This window comes from Phocoena phocoena, chromosome 9, assembly GCF_963924675.1.
Source record: "Phocoena phocoena chromosome 9, mPhoPho1.1, whole genome shotgun sequence".
Classification (NCBI taxonomy): Eukaryota; Metazoa; Chordata; class Mammalia; order Artiodactyla; family Phocoenidae; genus Phocoena; species Phocoena phocoena.
In genome coordinates this window covers 92709165-92732150 of record NC_089227.1, presented here as the reverse complement: position 1 = coordinate 92732150, position 22986 = coordinate 92709165, and the positions used below count along the sequence as shown (strand labels likewise).

At 44.7% G+C, this 22986-nt stretch overlaps 1 protein-coding gene across 1 annotated transcript in view; it reads left to right on the top strand.

Moving 5' to 3' along the window:
• The window catches only part of DENND2A (DENN domain containing 2A), an 89587-nt gene that overhangs the window by 34192 nt on the left and 32409 nt on the right, over window positions 1-22986 (top strand). The window contains exons 4-9 of the mRNA XM_065883592.1: window positions 155-282; window positions 1921-2042; window positions 13508-13708; window positions 19647-19740; window positions 20205-20255; window positions 21458-21645. Of these exons, the coding sequence (XP_065739664.1) occupies window positions 155-282; window positions 1921-2042; window positions 13508-13708; window positions 19647-19740; window positions 20205-20255; window positions 21458-21645 (784 nt within the window). The remainder of the gene's footprint in view (window positions 1-154; window positions 283-1920; window positions 2043-13507; window positions 13709-19646; window positions 19741-20204; window positions 20256-21457; window positions 21646-22986) is intronic.

Sequence of the window (22986 nt, the reverse complement as noted above, 5' to 3'; positions counted from 1 at the left end):
GGATTTTCACACTTTCTTATAAAAAACAGAGTTGATTTCAGTATTGGAAATCTTTGCAAGAAAAAAAAAAAAACATTTTGGCATGAATTTCTCTGAACCAGCCTAATTTGATTTGAGTTCTCGGTTTTTTTTCTTCCCACCTTGTACAACCCAGAAAGTCCTATGAGTTTGAAGACTTACTGCAGTCTTCCTCTGAGAACAGCAGGGTGGACTGGTACGCACAGACTAAGCTGGGGCTCACACGCACTTTATCGGAGGAGAACGTCTATGAGGACATTCTAGGTAAGAGGCCAAAATGTTTGAGTGAGTCTGTCTATGAGAAGGAAGAGGGCGGAAATGGGGCTGGCTGCTTGAAATACACACACACACACACACAGACACACACACACACACAGAGTCACACTCAAAGACAAACCTGTACTCAGATGAATGAGAGATTAGGTAGGTGGGTGGAAGAGTGACCCATGGTGAAATACGTGAGAGAAAAATGGGCTGGAGTGGGGAGGAAGGGGTGGCGATGAACGGCCAAGGAGGCAGCGTGATACAGCGGGAAGCACACGAGACCTGGAGCCTCAATATCAATGACTGAATCTTGGCTCTGCTACTTGTTAGCTGTGTGACATTAAGCTGGTGATTTAACATCTCTGAACTTCAATTCTCTCATCTCTGTACCAGGGAGGATGACAGCTACCTTACAGGGTTGTTTGAGGGCTGAAGAAAATGGTATGTAAAATACCTGGTTTATAACAGACTCTCAGTGAATTGGAGGGATTACTGAATGAAAGAAAACCAAAGACCACTGTACTCTTTCCAAAACTGTAGGAATGTGGCAGTAACAGCATCACAATTCAGACTGAAATGAATGTCTTCTATTTAAAAAGTAACTTTGGCCTTGCTCTAAAGAATTCTGTGATTCCAAAATGGGACTCAGATTCACAGAGCTTTTGTGCATTTAGGTTTGGTGAGTTAAATAATCTCCAGGGAGGATCACAGTTTCAGTAAGGTGTAAACCCAGACCGTGTCTGCATACGTTGAGGGCGGCAGTGGGGAAGAAATGAGCTGAGGAAGAAACCCTTCTGTGTCCCTATGCAAGGGGCAGAGCAGGCACATATACATGTACATACATGCATGCAGTCATCAACACTAAAAGAAACTCCATGGTAGGAGGAAACATGAGACTTAAGGAAGGGCGTACACTAAGCCGAGCTATTTGAATTGCTGTGTCCAAGCTGCCAGAGATGGGTTCCTGCCAAAGCAGTAGGCTTCCCAAATCCAAAGTGGGTATGAGATCTAGACTTCTCTTAGCAGTGTGTACCTGACAGAGAAGCTTTCAGTTACAAGGAACAGAAAACCCAGCTGAAACAACAAAGGGAGTTTGTTGGCTCATGTGACCAGAACTGGCTTTTTCTTCCTCATTTCTTATCTCTCATGTTAGCTCCATTCTCAGCAGGTTTCCCACGATCCCCATGATGGCTGCCGTTGGCTCCCCAGAATCTGTGCCTTGCAGCGAGAAAGGAAAGCCTGTGTCCTGCAAGTCGCAGCAAACATCCTGAGGTTCACTCTGATGAGACTGATTTAGGTCCCTTGTTCACCTTCAGAGCCCAGGAATGCCATGCAGCAATTGGCTTAGGCTTGGAATATGAGCCCTGCCCAGAGCTGGTCACTGAGGCAGGGATTCGGGATACTCAGATTGGCTTAAACCCTGAAACTGGGAGTGGAGTTAATCTCACATTTCTAAGAATGGGGAGTCAGGGAGTTATCCCAGTGAAAACCAAGGTCTGTTACCAAGAGGAAGGCTAAATGGATAGCAAGACAACAGACATCCCCACAAGGAGAGACCTGATAAGGTGTTGGGTCGCGATCTGATAAGGAGAACTTCCTTAGTGTTCCCAGTTTCTAATCCGTTGCCTTTGACTGCAGATCCACCAATGAAGGAAAATCCTTATGAGGACGTTGAGTTACATGGTCGATGCCTCGGGAAGAAGTGTGTCTTGAATTTTCCAGGTTCTCCCACCTCTTCCATCCCTGACACACCCACCAAGGTATGAGCCCCCAGAGGAGCAGTGGGGGAGAGGGGTCCCCAGCACCACGGCCTTGAGCAGGCTGGAGTTCTGGGTTACACTGGAATGCCAGGCCACCCTTACTGCCAGGCTCCTGGATTTACACAGCAGCACCCTGCCTCCTCTTCCTGCCTCTAGTTCTCTTGGAACCCCTCCGCTCAACAAGGCTTTCGAAAGTGTCATTTTAGCTTCTAGGTCAGAATTCTCCCCAGCTGAGTAAATAAGATGGTACATCCATGTTATACAGCTATAAAGAAGAATGTCCTGACATAAAACAAACTCATATATGTTTGTGAATGTACAAGAATATCTCTGTAAGGGTCCCTAAGAATGAGTAAGTGGGTACCTCTGTGGAGTTGTCTGAGTATCTGGAGGTCAGGAAAGAAGACTGACATTTTCACAGAATATCTTTTTGAACCTTTTGCAGTTTTGTACTATGTGCATACAGATAATATTACCATATTCACATACATGTTATCTTCAACACATTGCCTACAGAACTGAGTTCATATTCTTTTTTTTTGCATATGTAGTTTTATTTATAATGGTCCCAACTGGAAACAACCCCAATATCCTTCAGTGGGTGAACAGTTCCATATAGTATAGTACATTCATATGATGGAATACTATTCATCAATAAAAAGGAATAAGCTATTGACGTATACAACAACCTGGATAAATCTCCAGAGAACGATGGCAAGTGAAAAAAGCCACTCCCATAGAGTTACGTGCTACATGATTCTGTTTATATAATATTTTTGAAAGGACAAAATTGTAGGAACAGAGAACAGATTAGTATGAATTCATATTCTTTAGCATAGCATTCAACTTCCTTCATAATTGATCCCTGGTTACCATTTCCCGCAGTTTCTATGTACAAAATCTTCTCTCCAGCCAAAGCCTACGAACTGCCCCTCTGATATTGTAGCCCCAGGATCAGCAAACTTTTTCTCTAAAGAACCAGAGATCTGGTTATATATGATGATATATGATCTCTGTTGTAACTACTCAGCGCTGCCATTGCGGTGCAGAGCAGCCACAGACTGTATGCAAACCAGTAAGTGAAGCTGTGTTTTATTTATGGACACTGAAGTTAGATTTTATATAATTTTCATGTGTCATGAAATATATATATATTTTTTAGCCATTTAAAAGTGAAAATATTCTTGGTTCATGGCCTGTACAAAAACAGGTGGCGGGCCAGATGTGGCCCATAGGCTGTAATTTGCCCACCCCTGTGCTAGGTCATTTCTACCTCTGCCCTTGGCTCTTGCCTGGACCTCTCCCTTCCCATCCTTTAAGGCCCAGTTCAATCATGCCTCCTTCAGGAAGGTTCCAGGTCATCCCAGTCCCTGGGACTTGTTCCCCCTGTGCTTGCCTGTAACACTCAGTGGGCTAAGCATTCATTTCACACCAAACTGTATAAACTGTCTTACGATATCTCTTACTTTGATGATTTGAATTCTGATTTAGGTCACGTAAAATATCTTTAAAACATCTCCCCAACTAGATTGTAAATTCTTCAAGGTCAGGAAGTATATATTTGGTTTCTTTGTGTCTTCCATAAGTGGTTGTTATACAGTGGTTTAGTTGTTGAAGAAATTAAATAAAGGAAGACCAAATCCAGGCGGCAAGTGTCCGTTTAAATCCCATTGAAAGGATCTGTTTCCAGCCTAAGAAAAGAAGCCATCTTCCTCTCTGGGCTCCACTCAAGGTCAGGATTTGCTGGCGGGCGGGGGGTATACACATGAGACATGATAGTCACAAAGGGAATCTTCTTCAAGAGGGTGGAAGGTAGAACCTTTCATGAAGGGTGGATCTTACCCACGCAAGTCGATTGCTGCAATACGTGCCAAAACCAATTAACTGCTGCTTTCTCCTCCTATGGAAAAGAATGTCATCATGAATAATCCATGACAACCAATAATTAGCAAATAGTTTCTACTTGCCTTTGAAATGTGTTGTTTATATTTGCATTGGAATGTGGATGTCTTCAACATTTAGGGAATCCTTCATTTCCCACAGTGGATAAGTCTGGCTTAGAAGAAGAAGGCTGTCTGTAGACTTTTCGATGATGTCCATTCTGACCGGCGTGAGGTGATACCTCATTGTAGTTTTGATTTGCATTTCTCTAATAATTAGTGACGTTGAGCATCTTTTCATGTGCCGCTTGGCCATCTGTAGGTCTTCTTTGGAGAACTGTCTACAAACAATAAATGCTGAAGAGGGTATGGAGAAAAGGGAACCCTCCTATACACTGTTGGTGGGAATGTAAATTGTTACAACCATTGTGGAAAACAGTACGGTGGTTCCTTAAAAAACTAAAAATAGAGCTATCATATGATCCAGCAACCCCACTCCTGGGAATATACCTGGAGAAAACCATAATTTGAAAAGATGCATGCACCCCACTACGCATGGCAGCAGTATTTACAGTAGCCAGGACATGGGAGCAACCTAAATGTCCATCGACAGAAGAATGGATAAGGAAGATGTGGCACATATATACAATGGAATTTACTCAGCCATAAAAAAGAACAAAATAATGCCATTTGCAGCGACATGGGTGCACCTAGAGATTGTCGTACTGAGGGAAATAAGTCAGAGAAAGACAAATATCATATGATATCACTTTTATGTGGAATCTAAAAAAAATGGAACAAATGAACTTATTTACAAAACAAATAGAGTCACGGATGTAGAAAATAATTTTATGGTTACCAGGGGGAAAGGTGGCGGGGTAGGGATAAATTGGGAGGTTAGGATTGACATATACACACTAGTATATATAAAATAGATAACTAATAAGGACCTACTGTATATAGCACAGGGAATTCTACCCAGTACTTTGTAATGACCCATACGGGAGAAGAATCTAAAAAAGAGTGGATATGTGTATATGTATAACTGATTCACTTTGCTGTACAGCAGAAACTTAACACAACAGTGTAAATCAACTATACTCCAATAAAAGTTTAAAAAAAGAAGAAGAAGGCTATCATACCCAGTCTGCCCCCTTCGTGTCTTACTCAGTTCTACCCCACTTCATGCAGGGAGTGAACTGCATGGCCTCTTAGGAACAATGGAAAACATCTGCCCAAAGCAGCTCTGCCTGCAGAACTGGGTGCTCCTCCCTCGTACCAGAAAATAAAGGCTTAGCAGCCCTTTTCTTCCCCTTCCTGCCAGGCTAGAGAAAACCTAGGTCCCCTGTCCCCAAAACAGTAAAGCACAGTAGGTAATCATGTCAGTGAGAACTTGAAGTCCAGAGGCAGCTATCCTGCAGAAAGAGAATCCAGTTGCCCAATGCACATGTCTGATTGCCACAGATACTTGCAAGTCATTAGCAAGACTCTGTGTCATGCTCAGTTCTCTGCCTTCCTACATCTGGGTGTCTGGTTTGTGTCCCCGTTCTGGGGGACAGCTGCAGACTTCTCCACCTCCTCCATTTAGCTCATCAATATTCATGGAGCATCTGCCACATCTGGGCTGCATCTGGGACTGAGAACTTACTGAAGCAGTCTTTCCGTGACAACCTCCTCTACCAGCCACAGAAAAGTCCTAAAACATATTTGAGGATTTTTATTTAATTAGATTGTGCCTAGTCCCAGTAGAGAAGTAAGGGTCAAGTGGACAGATTTTCCTCAACAAGGAGAGACGTGCAGCTGGGGGCAGATGTTGACACTTACAAACACACAATGCAAGCTTCTGAGAAGGGGCCGTTTTCTTTTCTTGCTATGTGTCACCCACCATTCCCACACGTAGAATAGCACAGTGAATATGGTAGGAGCTATTTTTTGTAATAAAGGAAATCTAGGCTAATATGAGATACTCTTTCTTATGTATTGACACCTAAGTGGGAAAAGTCACTAACTGGCATTCTCTGGTTGCCTGGGTAGCTTACCTACACCATCTGCCACCAACAAATCATCTGTTACTTAGCTGCGGCTACGTAGAGACAGTATCTGGTCAGGTGTGCAGGTTCTGGAGCCTGACTGCCTCCATTCAAAACTTACCTAGACCACTTGCTAGTTCTGTGACTTTGGGCAAATAATCTTATCTCTATACATCTGTATGTCATTGGTAAAAATACGGAATGATAATTGTACACTCCTCTTAGGGGGTCTTATGAAGATTAATCAAATTAATTATTGTAAACCACTTAGATTAGTGCCTGCATCATAACTACTATTTATGTGTGTTTGCTAAATAGATAGAATTATGCTTTTCAGGGACTTCCCTGGTGGTCCAGTGGCTAAGACTCTGCGCTCCGAATGCAAGGGGTACGGGTTCGATCCCTGGCCAGGGAACTAGATCCCACATACTGCAACTAAGAGCCCATATACTACAACTGAGACCTGGAGCGGCCAAATAAATAAGTAAATAAATTAAAAAAACTTTTTTTATTTAAAGAAAAAGAATTATGCTTTTCAATATGTGTGTTTTTTTTTTTTTTTTTTCTGTACTCGGGCCTCTCACTGTTGTGGCCTCTCCCGTTGTGGAACACAGACCCTGGACGCGCAGGCTCAGCGGCCATGGCTCACGGGCCCAGCCGCTCCGCGGCACGTGGAATCCTCCCGGACCGGGACATGAACCCGTGTCCCCTGCATTGGCAGGCAGACTCCCAACCACTGCGCCACCAGGGAAGCCCAATGTGTGTGTTTTTTTTAATTTGGTTGCACCAGGTCTTAGTTGCAACACGTGGGCTCCTTAGTTGTGGCTCCCGGGCTCCTTAGTTGTGGCTCGCCAGCTCCTTAGTTGTGGCATGTGAACTCTTAGTTGCAGCATGCATGTGGGATCTAGTTTCCTGACCAGGGATCAAACCCAGGCCCCCTGCATTGGGAGTGTGGACTCTTATCCACTGCACCACCAGGGAAGTCCCTCAATATGAGTTCTTTATAAAATAAACTCATTTTCTAAAAGCAGAACATTCTCATTATAAAATTCTTTTTAAATACCAAAATGTGTAATCTTAAAAAAACTCATCTGTAATTGGGAATTTTTATTTTTTCTTTGTACTCACCTATATTTTTTTCTATAATAGATTGTTGTTATGTGTGTGTGTGTGTGTTTTTAAAGTATTTTTATAAATTGCATGTAATCCCAACACCCAGAGAAAACCACTGTTAACACTTTGGTTTACTTCCTTCCAGACCATGTCACACTGTGCATATGTGTGTGTGTGTGTGTGTTTGTGTGTGTGTACATAAAAAGAAGATTTGGGATGATGTTGTATATACATTTTTGCCGCTCTTTTGCATTTATCATGAGTGTTTCCCCATGTCATTACTTTATTTTTAAAAACAATTTGTATTGCCTGCATGGTATGCCATCATTTAATGTAATGCCATTACTTTACATTAGTGTAATGTCCCAATTGTTGGAACGTGTGTGTATGCTTTCCTGTGTATCTGTATGTATGTATAGTTAAGGGAGCTTCTATGTATTCACGTGAATATGTGTACCTGTGGGCATATGTGAACAAATGTGTACGTGTGTGTGAATGGCATCTGACTACTTCCTGGGGGAGGCCTCTGTAGAAGAGAGTAGGAGTCAGGTTGAGATAGGTAAAAGAGGAGATGGGATATTTTATATCAAGGACCCTTTCGGTCTCCTGCGGTCAGTCTCCTGAGGCAGTAGGACAGGGACATTCGAGGACTGGAAGGAGTTAAGCCATTAGCCACCATTCACAGACAAGAAGGGTGAATGAACTCTGGCTGAGTCCAGGTCAGCTTCCTTCTCGAGGCACAAGGCACGTAGCTTCCTTGTCACCCCCTCCTCCCAGTGGATGCTCCCTGGCCAGGGCCCATCATACTGTCTCCTGAAATAAGAGGTTTCAACAGAGGGTTCTTGTCTGCTTTTCCCTTTTGGACACTACAGACCTTTGGTTGAGTCCATTGCAAATCAGATGTTTCTAAGGTTAGGGAGACTGCTGCAGCAGAGCTAGGCTCCTCCATAGAGATTACTCCATAGAGAAACCATAGGACGGGTGTGTTATCATCAGGGCTTGTCGGTCTGAGGTGCTCTGATCAAAAGCTGGGATCTTCTCTGGACCATAGTCTGACACAATCATTCCTAGGGTCCTGTAGTGACTTTCCTTTTATACTATAGTTCAAGTTTGGCAAACTGCTGATGGTTGCCTGATTTTGTAAATAAAGTTTTATTGGAACACAGCCAAGCTCATTTGTTTACGTATTGTCTGTGGCTGTTTTTGCACTACGGTGGCAGCGTTGAGTAGTTGTGACAGAGACAGTATAGGCCACAAAGCCTAATATATTTACTGTCTGGCCTTTTAGAAACAGCTTGCTGATTCCTGCTGGCTTCATATCCTCACTTTCAAAGGCCTTCTACAGGCAATTCTGTCTTCATTGTTGACCATCTTTCCATCTGTTTCACTGCACTGGCTGTAAACCCCGAAGATACTCTTGGTTTTATTTGCTCTTCCTCGACTCTATTCCTGTTCTCAGATTGTGCTTGTTATACATGATAATGCTCTCCCCGACAGCCCATTAAGCCTTTTTATCAGTTAAGAAGCTAATGAGGGCTTCCCTGGTGGCGCAGTGGTCGCCTGCCAATGCAGGGGACACGGGTTTGAGCCCTGGTCCAGGAAGATCCCACATGCCGCGGAGCAACTAAGCCCGTGCGCCACAACTACTAGCCTGTGCTCTAGAGGCCATATGCCACAACTACGGAACCCACGTGCCACAACTACTGAAGCCTGTGCACCTAGAGCCCGTGCTCCGCAACAAGAGAAGCCACCGCAATGAGAAGCCCGCACACCACAACGAAGAGGAACCCCCCCTCGCCGCAACTAGAGAAAGCTCGTGTGCAGCAGCGAAGATCCAACGCAGCCAAAAATAAATTAAATAAATAAATATTTTAAAAAAAGAAGAAGAAGCTAATGAAATTCCACCCCCTCATGAAAACTCCCTGGACATTTGGTGGCTTCCTTTGGGTGCTCTGGGACACACCAGGCCCCCTCTCCAGCAGCATGACCCCTGGAAGATGCAACCCCTACACAGCCTCCACCAGGTCTCTTCACACCCTTTAGAAAGTCATGTGCCGTGTTTTCCTTCCTTTCCATTTTCTTTATTCTCAGCCCTTTTCATAGGTCAAAACTTCTTTGAACAAACTCTATCACAATCTAAATCTCTAATAAAAACAGATACCTGCTTTTTGCCAACAATTTGGTATGAGATTCCAATGCAGTGAAAGAACTGGGGCCATTTCCTTGGATTTCATTGCAGATGGAGTTTGGTCTTGAGGAAGACTTGTCATTATTCCTTCTTCTGTGCTGCTTTAATTATTAAGAAGCCCATAGAGAGCAAGTCAGGCCAGCCTCTTCTACTCAGGGCTTGCGGTGCTATGCAATTGATTGCTCCCTATAGACCCATGATGACACAGGAGGAGGCCACCTGGGAAGGCTGGGAGTCTTTATTCCTGGAAATCTTTAAAAAGGTTCTGGAGGGCTTCCCTCGTGGCGCAGTGGTTGAGAGTCCGCCTGCCGATGCAGGGGACACGGGTTCGTGCCCCAGTCCGGGAAGATCCCACATGCCGTGGAGCGGCTGGGCCCGTGAGCCATGGCCGCTGGGCCTGTGCGTCCGGAGCCTGTGCTCCGCAGCGGGAGAGGCCGCAGCAGTGAGAGGCCCGCGTACCGCAAAAAAAAAAAAAAAAAAAAAAAAAATCTTCTGGAGTTATTGATACATACTGTTTGGAACTAAATAAGAATGGAGAAACCAAAGGAACAAAATAAAACTATTCTATGAGAGTTTAAGATATGATAAATGTGGTCTTATAAATTGATAGAGAAAGAAAGGCTTATTTATTAAATGGAATAGGGATAAGTTAGCTTGAAGGAAAAAATCAGTTTAGACTAACGTACAATAAAATAAATTACAAATGGAATAATGAATAAAATATATTCGAAATAAACTAAGAAAATCCAAAAGAAAATGGAATTAAATATATATTAAACCCTTAAGAAGGTATTGTTTTTCTAGGGAAAGAAAGAAGAGAGTAATCACAAAGGAAAAGATGATCAGATTTTCATACATAGAAATGCTATGTGGGGAATTCTCTGGCAGTCTAGTGGGTAGGACTCCAACCTTTCAGTGCTGTGGGCCTGGGTTTGATCGCTGGTCGCAGAACTAAGATCCTGCAAGCAGTGAGGCCAAAAAAAAAAAAAAATGCTATGTGAAAAATTCCACATAACCAAAATAAAAATACAAACAAATCACACGGGAAAAACAGACTTGCAGCAAAACTAACAACTAGTTCATATCTGTTCTATATAGGGAACTCATCCAAAATAATAATAAAAACACTAGGATCCCAAAGAATAAACAGGAAAAGAACATAAACAATATAATAAAGAAAAATGCAGTTAGAACATTAAAGTATGAAAAAATGTCGATGTCGTAAGAAAGAAAAACTTATACTGAATGCCTATTGTGTATCAGGTACTCTGCTAGATACCTTTATCTCATCTAATTCATTAGGTAAGTTTTCAAAAGAGACATTGCAGCTATAATTATGGTATCATAAAACATGCATCTGGAAGTACCTTTAGAGAACATGTGGTCAAAGCTGTTTAAAATCTTTATTAATTTTCCTTATTTTATTGAGTAGTTATTACATTCATATCATTCAAAATTTTAGTATGAAAAGTATCAATGAAAAGTCTTTATCTCACCCCTATCTCTCTCCCCAGAGCAACCACTGTTAGTTTTTTGTGTATCCTTCCAGAACTGTCCTATGCCTATACCAGCAGAATAGCTCCCCAACACACACACACCAGCATACTATACCAGCTATTCTACACCTTACCTTTTATGCTTAACAATATATGAATGAGAGAACCTTCCATACCAGTCCATTAAGTTTTTTTATACCTGCATTTTATTCTACTTTATGGATGTACCATAATTTGACCAGCTTCCATTGATGAACCTGTAGGTTGTTTCCAGTATCTTGTGTTTACAAACCATGGCACAGTGTACGGTATACTTTGCATAATATGACTTTCCTTGTACAATATAACGTTGCATAAGTATGAGCGTATCAGTAGGACAAATTCCTACAGGTGGAATTACTGGGTCAAAGCATATATGTATTTGTACTTTTGTTGACACTGCTAGATTGCCCTCCGTAGAGGTGTACCAATTTCCATTCCCACCAACAGTGTATGAAAGTGTGAAAGTGATTTTATTCCATCACTTTCATCAGTACAATGAGTTATCAAATTTTTTAATCTTTGAGTGAAAAATGTTTCTTCAGTACATGAAAAGATGCTCAACATCACTAATTATTAGAGAAATGCAAATCAAAACTAGAATGAGGTATCACCTCACATCAGTCAGAATGTCCATCATCAAAAAACTACAAACAGACACTTCCCTGGTGGCGCAGCGGTTAAGAATCCGCCTGCCAATGCCGGGGACACGGGTTCGATCCCTGGTTCGGGAAGATCCCACATGCCGCGGATCAACTAAGCCCATGCACCACAACTACTGAGCCTGCGCCCTAGAGCCTGTGAGCCACAACTACTGAGCACACCCGCCACAGCTACTGAAGCCCACACGCCTAGAGCCCGTGCTCCGCAACAAGAGAAGCCACCGCAATGCGAAGCCCGCACACCGCAACGAAGAGTAGCCCTCACTGTCCACAACAAGAGAAAGCCCGTGCACAGCAACGATGACCCAATACAGCCATAAATAAATAAATAAACAAATAAATAAATCTTTTAAAATCTACAAACAGTAAATGCTGGAGAGGGTATGGAGAAAAGGGAACCCTCCTACACTGTTTTGTGGGAATGTAAATTGGTACAGCCACTATGGAGAACAGTATAGATGTTCCTTAAAAGACTAAAAATAGAGCTGTCTTATGATCCAGCTATCCTACTCCCGGGAATATACCCGGAGAAAACCATAATTTAAAAAGATACATGCACCCTAATGTTCACTGCAGCACTCTTTATAATAGCCAAGACATGGAAGCAACTTAAATAAATGCCCATCGACAGACGAATGGATAAAGATGTGGGGGACTTGCCTGGTGCCTCAGTGGTTAAGAATCCGCCTGCCAATGCAGGGACACGGATTCGAGCCCTGGTCCAGGAAGATCCCACATGCCACGGAGCAACTAAGCCCGTGTGCCACAACTACTGAGCCTGCGTGCCACAACTACTGAAGCCTGCGTGCCTAGAGCCCATGCTCTGCAACAAGAGAAGCCACCACAGTGAGAAGACCATGCACTGCAACGAAGACCCAACGCAGCCAAAAATAAATTAATTAATTAATTTAAAAAAAGAAGATGTGGTACATATATACAATGGAATTTTACTTAGCCATAAAGAAGAAGGAAATAATGCCATTTGCAGCAACATGGATGGACCTAGAGATTGTCATACTGAGTGAAGTAAGTCAGACAGAGAAAGACAAATATAATATTGCTTATATGTGGAATCTAAAAAAAAAGGTACAAATGAACTTATTTACAAAACAGAAATAGAGTCACAGATGTAGAAAACAATCTTATGGTTACCAGGGGGGTTGGGGGTTAGGGATACATTGGGAGATTGGGATTAACGTATACACACTAGTATATATAAAATAGATAACTAATAAGGACCTACTGTATAGCACAGGGGCCTCTTCTCAATACTGTATAATGAGACCTGTACGGGAGAATAATCTAAAAAAGAGTGGATACATGTACATGTATAACTGATTCACTTTGCTGTACAGCAGAAGCTAACACAACAGTATAAATCAACTATACTCCAATAAAAATTTTTTTTAATGTTTCTTCAGTGGAGTTTTAATGTTTTTTTTTTCTGATTGAGTGGAGCTAAGAATCTTTTATATATGTAAAAGTTGTTATATTTCCTTTCCTGTAAACTTTCAATTCTCATCTTTTGCCTGTTTTTCTTGAGTTGTTAGTCTTCTTCTCATTAATATGTAGTATGTATTAGAAAAATGATTCTATAAGTCGCAAATTTTTTTAATTGGTTTTTTGTTTGCCTTTTGACCTTAAAGCAGCTCATTTTTAGAAATAAGACACTGAGGCCCAGAGAAGTGAAATTCCTTGTATAGAAGGCGCTCAGCTTACCAGTGGCAGGGACAAAGCTATGCTTAGGTCTTGGAACTCCCAGTACATTGTATCAGAAAGCCTCATTTGCAAAGTAAGGGATTGAGCCAGGTGAGTTCCCACTTGTCTAAAAAGAGACTGGATTAGACTTGCATCCTTTATCATGCTCATTTTCCATAATTGAATGATAAGTGTTTATTGAGCACTTAAGAATAGCATAGGCAGACTCAACATACCCTTGGCAACATAGACCAGCTTCCCTTCTTGATCTTCTTGGTCTCCGTCACTGCCACCACCAGTTACCTCTCATTTAGTCCCTTTGTATTTCCTTACTCTTCTTTCTTCCTCTCCCCTCACAGCAGTCCTTGTCCAAACCTGCTTTTTTCCGGCAAAATTCAGAAAGGAGGAACTTCAAACTGCTGGACACTAGGAAGCTGAGTCGGGATGGCACTGGGTCCCCTTCTAAAATCAGCCCTCCCTCCACCCCCAGCAGCCCTGATGACACTTTCTTTAACCTCGGAGACCCACAGAACGGCAGGAAGAAGAGAAAGATACCCAAGGTAAGGCTTACAACAAGCTTCGTGTTCAGATGTGCACTCCGCCTTCCCTGCGAAGGAAGGCTGCAGAGGAGTCTGGGCAGAGATCAAATCACTGTACCCTTCTTCCTGCTTCACCACAGGCCGGGTAGACACGGTGAAGCCAGCAGGCTGAGATATCTGGCCCTTTGTCAGAGTAATTGTGGTGGTCCTGTAGCCTTCCTCTCAGCCATCCCTCTCCCTACCTTGATCACTCTTAGGATACCAACCTGTGCTTCCAGGACCCAGCCTCAAAGGGCCGCATCTCCCTTCTTCATGGCCTCAAAAAGCAGAGCTCCATCCCTCGTGCTCTGACTCAGACTCCGTCACCTCCCACTGCAGAGGTGGCACCACATGGAGGCTGTGCTCCAAGGGAGCACTTGTCAAAAATACATCTTTTCTGGCTCTTTTCAGCCCCAAAGGCAAAACGTGCCTAAGGGCTTGGATGTGCATCTCATGTGGCCGCTGTTGCTGTTACATTTCCTTTGCTCAGTCCAACCCCTGCAGTGCCTGTCATTCTTCTTTGGCCACTTTGATACCAACTTCCCTCAGGAACTTTTAGAGCAGGAATTCTTCATTTCAGAGTACGTGGATGGACTTTAGGGGATCGTGAAACCCACAAAATCATGTAAAACTGTATGGATGAGTTTGGGAGGATAAAAGGAAGAGGGGGTGGGTTGTCTGTAGGTTTCATCAGATTTCTCAAAGTGACCCATTGACCTGAAAGTCCAGGGACATTTTCACAAGCCAGTCCCTCCTGACCCAGTTTGGTTAATCAGTGCTTTGAGCCATAATATCACCCCTGTCCCCCACATTCTTATTCAAGTGAAATTAAGTCACCTGGACAATCAAGAGGGCATTCTGGGGGCTTCCCCGGAGGTCCAGTAGCTAAGACTCCGCGCTTCCACTGCAGGGGGCACGGGTTCGATCCCTGCTCGAGGAACTAAGATTCCCCAAGCTGCACAGCACAGCCAAAAAAAAAGTGCATTCTGAAGGGTGAGGGCGGTTAGGCTCAGGTGGGCAAGAGAAGACCTGTCACCTGCAGCCCAGCAGTGGGGTTGCAGGTGGAACAGGGGAGAAGATGTCTTGCCTTGTGTTGTTGATGGAGGGCAGGAGTCAGGCCTCGTTCCCCTTCCTGTTCTCCTGGTTGCCTCGCGCCACCTGGGGCACAGTGCAGGTTGCATATTGATCATTGGATGCTGGCTGAATGAACTCCCACTAGTACATGGATACCAGTCTCCCTCGCCCCTGGTGGAATCGCTTTCTGTCTCCCTTTGGCTGTCTTTCAGTCACTGTCTTAACTCTCCTCTTCTCGTTCTGGCATGACTCACACATATCTGTAATGTCAAAAACCCGCAATAGTGAAATAATTACAAGTGGCTATTAACATCTGTACAGCCTCACTGTTATTTTAGCAAATTAAACAGGAACAGTCAAATGAATCAGCTAAGTTTAAAAGAGTTTTGATACAACTCTAAGTTTGACTATGTATCTCTTAATAAGCATTTAACCTCTATCTTCTACCCCTGCGCTTTTACCCATCACTTCCCCATTTATACTATTTTAATATTTAAAAAAGATTTTTTGAGATTGAGGGGAAGAGAATATGTGTGCATATTTTATATAAAAATAGAGAGGCGGAGATAAAGGTAGAACTATTTCTGCCACTTCATATGAGTTTAACTTGCAAGCAGCAGTTTGTTCCTTCTTTATTGCCTGAAATTGAAGTGAGTTTCCCCACTTACATAGTGCCCAGGCAGTTACTCAAGTAGGGTTTGGCAGGTGTAATCAAATCTGGAGAAAAATCAGCAACAACAACAACAACAAAATCTTATTAAAATTTTAGTCATAAAGGTGAAGTACACAATTCTTCAAAGGAATGTTTAAAAAGAAAACAAATGACTAATTACAGGGACTTCGCTGGTGGCGCAGTGGGTGAGACTCCGTGCTCCCAAGGCAGGGGGCCCAGGGTTGATTCCCTGGTCAGGGAACTAGATCACACATGCATGCTGCAACTAAGAGTTTGCATGACACAACTAAGGAGCCCGCCTGCTGCAACTAAGACCCGGCACAACCAAATAAACAAACAAATATTTCTTTAAAAATGACTCATTACAGTCTATTAGAAGTCTCATGAATCCTCAGTTCTATCACTTGCTACTTAATCTTAACCTAGGCTTGTCCTTTCCAAATGCTTTGAATCCTTTACTTGAAGTCAAAGTTTCTTTTTCAGGCACATTCGTGACTTCCAGGTTTTGGAACCTTAAAGCGTTTGCTATCCAAAACCCTTGCTTTTGTGTTTTTATCTAGCAAGAAGGACTTAATGGTCTACTCACAACTCATCAGTTAATGGGTTGGTTCGTGTTCCTTCAGCTGCCTCTGCTGTAACGTGTAACACGAGTCCTTTCTGGAAGTATGGATGCTTCCCTTGATTTCTCCCGCCTCAGCCCTAAGAGGAATGAAGGTCCCAGTGGAGGAGGGGAGAGAGAAAGAGGCAGCCCTTCCCTATATTCTCCTAGCAACCCTGTACCTTCATTAACGTGGCAGCTAAAACGGAGCAGTTAATTACACAGTGGTGTGATGTCCCCAGGTTTCATGAAACATTGTGCTGTCCTTTATAATGAGAAGTGAACTCCCCCTCAGCACTGTAGCAGGTTTATGTGGAATCCTTTGTTTCTTAGGCAGCCATCATAGGCAGAATTAGGTCCCAGATGACTCTGTCTGAAACAGACTGTCTTCCAAATGAGCTTATAGTTAAAAATGTTTGTTTTCAACTTTTAAAAAGTTTCTAAAAAGGCCAATACTTCTAGTACAGAACACTTTTGTTTCTTTTTCAGAACACTTTTAAACAACAAAACTTATCTCCTGTTAAAGTTCAATTATGTGAAAGCTCGTTTAAGTTTTTCTCCCTGGGGAAATTTTTTTTAAATAAAAAGGAACAAAGATTTATTAACTGAAGTATATATATGGCTTCCACTTACTCCATGACCTGATTTAAAATGAGAAAAATCTTCTCTGTCATATTATTTATACTACTTACATAACACTCATGAATTGTCTTATAGTTATGAATGCACCTTCGTCCTTCCTGTTAGCTTGTAAACTCCCTGAGAATGTGTGCCATGTCCCATATATCCTTTTATCCCTCACAGCTCCTAGCAAACTCCCTTGCACATAGGAGATGCTCAGTATTCATTCAACAAATTAATAATTAGCAAATATTTATTGAGTACCTACTGTGTGCCAGGCCCTGCTCCATCCCATACAGGTACTGTGACAGCAGTAAATAAAAGTGACAAAAATTCCTGCCTGCATGGAGCTTACAGTCTAGTGTTCATTTTATTTAAACAAATGGAAGGATATTAACTATATTGTAAATGTCTTCTTTCTAGTTAATTTTTGGATATTTTGGGGGGAGATTTTGAAAAGGTTTAAAAATTTCCTTCTCTCCAAAAACAATTTGACCTAGCAACTCATTTGTTTATTTACCTGTATTTTTTTTTTTGCGGTACGCGGGCCTCTCACCGTTGTGGCCTCTCCCGTTGCGGAGCACAGGCTCCGGACGTGCAGGCTCAGCGACCATGGCTCACGGGCCCAGCCGCTCCACGGCATGTGGGATCTTTCCGGACCGGGGCACGAACCTGTGTCCCCTGCATCGGCAGGCAGACTCTCAACCACTGCGCCACCAGGGAAGCCCTGCCTGTATTTTTAAAATCGTGATAAAATATACATAACATAAAACTTACCGTTTTAACCATTTTTTAATGTATAGTTCAGTGGCATTAAGTACATTCACATTGTTCTGCAACCGTCACGCTGCACCTATTAAACACTTAACTCCCCATTCCCCCCCTCCCCCCAGCCCCTGGCAACCACCATGCTACTTTCTGTCTCTATGAATTCGACTACTCTAGGTACCTCGTATAAGTGGTGTCATAAAATATTTGTCCTTTTGTGACTTATTTCACTTAGCATGAAATCCTCAGGGTTCATTCATGTTGAAGCATGTGTCAGAATCTCCTTCCTTTTTAAGGCTGAATAATATTCCATTGTATGTACGTGCTACATTGTGTTTATCCATTCATCCATCAGTTGACATTTGGGTTGTTTTCACTTCTTGGTCCTTGTGAACAATACTGTTGATACGGTGTCTTCTTGCATGGGAAATGGGGTTAGTGTTACATCCCACTAGTTAGAACATGCGGGAAAAGAAAAGAAGGCCAGTTCAGGGGTGTGAGCTCTCAAGGAGATGGCTGGTTTGTGAGAGCAAATATAAAGAGCTTCCACATGGCAGGGATTTGGGGGTGAAGGCAGAGGCCTCAGTCGGGTCAGGTTCACGGTTAGGGAAGAGGAGTTCACACCGAGAGCTGGCAAGGCCAGGGCTGGCCTTCCCGTCAGGAGCCAGAGGGCGCAGATGACCGAGGCTATGGCAGGGCCGTGTCAGTGAGAGTCTGCAGAGCTGGGGGGGGACGGAACCCAGGCCGGCCACAAGGAGGCCTTGAGAATAAGCCACCCTCCTCTCTCTGGTGGGCCAGTGCTTGTAGAGAGGAGCTGGTGAACTTCTTTAGGGAGGGGATCGAGGAGTAGGGGGCAGAGGTGGGTATTAGCAACTGTCCCTGACGGGTACGCATCACCCAGTTTACCATAGCACACCTGCTCCTGTTCTTCCCAATGTATGAAAGAATTTTCAACCTTTCAAGGCAGCAACTTACAGACAGCTCCCCTTTAAAGTCACTAGTTGGTTTGTGTCGATTATGCATGGGTAGACTTCCCTTTCTCCCAACCAGGTGGAACCCAGGAAGCTTATACTCTTTTTTTTTTAATTTATTTTTGGCTGTGTTGGATCTTCGTTGCTGCTCGCAGGCTTTCTCTAGTTGCATTGAGCGGGGGCTACCCTTCATTGCAGCGCGCGGGCTTCTCATTGTGGTGGCTTCTCTTGTTGCGGAGCACGGGCTCTAGGCGCACGGGCTTCAGTAGCTGTGGCTCATGGGCTCAGTAGTTGTGGCTCGTGGGCTCTAGAGCACAGGCTCAGCAGTTGTGGCGCACGGGCTTAGTTGCTCCACTGCATGTGGGATCTTCCCAGACCAGGGCTCGAACCCGTGTTCCCTGCATTGGCAGGCGGATTCTTAACCAGTGTGCCACCAGGGAAGTCCAGGAAGCTTCTTCTCTTGAAAGTTGCAGGTGGTGCCGTAAAGCCTGAGGGGAAGTGACCCTGGGCCTCAGTCACCAGACGGTTCTGCTATAGTCAGTCTGGAGGATGTGCTGCTTACTAAGGTGTCTGCTGAGCAGCTCGGCTTCTGAGCGCCAGAGAGGTCATGAAAGGCCTCAGCAAGTCTGCGGCCAGTGTGTCCTCTGCAGGAAGGACGGTGTGCCCGGTACACGGCACTCCTCCCTGCAGTCCTGAGCTCGGACTCAAGAGCCACCGCAGTCCCTGGTCCCTTCCTGCTGCTCAGACACTCTTTGGCATGGTGCCTATGAAAGGGGCCCTGCCTGGGAACATTTTTTTTTCTGTCTCTTTCTTTCCTTGTTTTGCTTTGGGGGCAAAAGCTCCTTCCCAAACCACAGTTACATTTCACTATCAGGGCCGGGGGGTGGGGGGGGCTGAGCGGCGGGGAACAGCCATCACACCATTTAGCCAATGAAATCGTCTCCCTCTGTGTCTCAGCTGGGTGCGTTAGCATATTCAGACGACACCTGCCCATACATCAGTGAGGCTGGCAGCGTCCTTCAGTGTTCTTGACAGTCATGCTATCTGGCCCAGAGGAATGACTGAAAGACGCCGGCGGGCCAGTGGGAAATGTCTCCCCCCACCCCCTTTCCCTGGCCCGCCACCCTCCTAAAAGAGAATGGGCAGCGAGGGAATCCCAGCTGCCGCAGGGAGGAGACTGCTCACACTGGCTTTTCTTCTCCCCGTGTCTGGCAGCTGGTGTTGCGAATCAATGCCATTTATGAGGCCCGGAGAGGAAAGAAACGGGTGAAGAGGCTGTCCCAGTCCACGGAGAGCAACTCAGGAAAAGGTAGGGCCCCGCCACCATCCCTTCTCCCCCAAGAATCTGAAAACAGAATCTTCCTAGAAGTGGCTTCCTGTTGTTTGGGGTTGACTCAGCAAGGAGGAGAACAAGTTGGGGGCTTTGGAAATGTCCCCCACCATCCTGTCTCCCTGTGTATCCTTCAGGTCAGCCTAGGGCTGCATGCTCTGACCACCATGGGAGCAACCTTCTTTGCTTAGTATACATTAAAGGAGCCAGTATCTTTTGCTGTATTTATATAGGTACCATCTGAACTAAAGCCAAATTAATTTGGAAACACATGTAGTTGGACAAAGACATAGTTTGTTCATTACATTTGAATAGACAAAAAGAAAACAGCCCCTCTGAACTAGAAGTCTTGGATTTGTGCTACCACATATAAAAAGTTTCCTGCATTAGAAAAACCCACACTTGCAACTTTCTTCCTTTTGTTGTTGTGTTTTTTTGTCTAGTGACAGATGAGAACAGTGAGTCTGACAGTGACACCGAGGAGAAGCTGAAAGGTGAGAAGAGCAGTTGCTGTGCAGGGCGCGTGCAGGTGACTGGGAAGCTGCGAAGGTAGCACTTCCTGTTCAGTGTGAGGGACGGGACACAGTGGCCTTGCACGAGCTTGTTGGACAAGTCGTGAAAGTCTGAGCCTGGCCAGAGTGGGCCTGTTCGGTCCCTGAGCCTATAGCTCAGTTCTAGAGATCCAGGGTGGCTACCACTGCAGTGACACCCCGTTCCTGTGCCTTTCCGTTATGTCATAGGTGTTTCTCACACCTGTGTAAGGTACAGTGTGCTGGCCTGGGACTCCAGAGACCTGGGGCTCTTGCCCTACTCCTGGCTCTGTGATCTGGAAGAAATCACTTGAGATCCAGGGCCTCTAGTTCCTCATCTGTCAAATGAAGTCGCTGAAATTATTGATCCCTGTGGATCTAAATTTGGTGATCTCAGTCTAGGCTTTAGTGAATTTTCCACAACTTTTCAGACCCTAGGGGGGAAGCCAAAGAAAGCCATAGTCCAGGGCTGCTCAGTGAGGTGATGGGGACCCATCTGCTCAGTGGCCTTGCCTCATTTGCCTCCAGCACCCACCTGCTCCCACCTCTGGAACGAAGCCAGTCACTTCCATTGCACAGAATGGTGGCAGGAGAGAAGGCAGATGGGGGTTCCTGAGTTAGTCAGGTCTCTGCCAGTTGAGCCACATGGAATATTTTCAAAGCTCCCAGCTCCAAAAGCTCTAGGGTCTGGATTTTGTCACATCCCCCAAACTGAAAGCTGAAGAAAGTGAGTGAAGGGAGGAATCCCCACCCCATCTGACAGAGGAACCCAAGGATCACGCAAGCCGCTGCCCTAAGTCCAGACAGCAGATCCCACATTCCAGGCTCCTGCACCCCGATTAGCCTGGTGGCCCGGCAGGTGTTGCTCCAACTAGAACTCTGGCAAGAATCCCAAATAAAGAGCTTTGTACTAATTTGTTAAATGTGGGAACACTCTTTTAGGATTAGAAAAAGTTCTTTGAGCTAGGAATTACACAATGTGTTGCAGCTCTGTGCAATTCCACATTGGGGGTGAGTCATTTTCAGGCGTTCTCTCCCTCCCTCCCTCCCTCCCTCCCTCCCTATCTCTCTCTCCCTCCCTCCCTCCCTCCTCTCTCTCTCTCTCTCTCTCTCTCTCTCTCTCTCTCTCTCTCTCTCTCTCTCTCTCCCCTCTACTCCCTCTCTAGCCCACAGCCAGCGCCTGGTCAATGTGAAGTCACGCCTGAAGCAGGCTCCAAGATACCCATCACTGGACCGGGAGCTCATCGAGTACCAGGAGAGGCAGCTCTTCGAGTACTTTGTGGTCGTGTCTTTGCACAAGAAGCAGGCCGGCGCTGCGTATGTGCCCGAGCTCACCCAGCAGTTCCCTCTGAAGGTACAGGGTGGGCCAGGCGTCTGCAGCCTGCCAGGGACTGCAGCATTCTTGACAAAATCTTATTGGTACTCACGGTTTCAGGGAGGTACAGGAGCCCAAGGAACATTCAGTGCTTAGAATTTCAAAAATGGGTCCTAATTTAAGGTATATCAAATGAATAAAACCGCTGCTGGAGAATTTGCGAGGTCCGAGGAGGTGTGAGAGTCAAGACTCAAAGCAGGGGCAGAAATACTTAGCCCCTTCCTGTGGTCACTGTGCTGACTGTACTACCCTCTTCATCCTCCCCGTCTCCTTATCCAGCCACATCTCTTCCCAACCTGCCCTAGAAGCTTCTTTCCATCAGCCGCACAACTCTCCCTAAGGAGTGTCGTGTTTGTGTCCATGCTACACACCCTACGTGCCCTGTGTGCCTCTGTATGTGTGTATGCACGAGAATCCTGTTCTGTGCTCACATGGGTCATGGCTGTGTGGATGTGGCTTTACCATATATTAAATTATGGCTCCTAAAATGAAACGGCGCTCAGTAAAGCTGAAAATGACGTGGCCTAGAATATATAAATTATTCTTAGCCTTTGACATCAGTAATAAAGAGCTTCCACCACATTCTAATTGAGTTCAGCCAGAATTTACTGAGACCCTTTTACTTTCAAGCTGTTTTCTGCTTGGCCCCAGGGCATTACAGAGATGAGCAAAATGTGTTTCCTGTCCTCAAGGAGCTTACACTCTGATAGGAGGGCATGAGATAAGCCTACAAAGACTCACGAGGTCAATGTGACAGTCTCTGTACAGTGCATACAATGCAGGTGCGCAGAGACAGGACAGGGGAGGGCGCTCATGTCCTAGTCCCATCAGGGCCTCCCTTTGCTGCCACCACCCAAGCATGATCCCAGCATCTTCCAAGACCTAGGTTCCAGCTGCCCCTCTCCTTTCTCAAACCAGCCTTCCTTCTGTCCTGCACACTGGGTTCCAGCACAGCAATCAAGTCCTCTGCTTGGAGTTTAGGATGGAAATATGTATAACTGAAATAAACCACAGGCACCAGCCCTCCACACCGGCACTTATTCCACTTTCTCTATCTGAGCTTCAGGGTTGATGCTCTGAAAACCCCAGTGCTCTGGGTGTGCCCATATTTAGTTGAGAACCACACTTGCACCAACGCATGAAGGACTGTCCTATTATTTTATTTATTTCCTTTGGGGCATAGCACAATGTTATACATATAGCAATACTTAACCAGTGTTCCAGGAATAAAAGCATTAATTTGTGAATGAATTAATGAATCAACCTAACTATTGAATGCTTGAGTTTCCAACATGGAATCTCCAGACTCTTAGACATCAC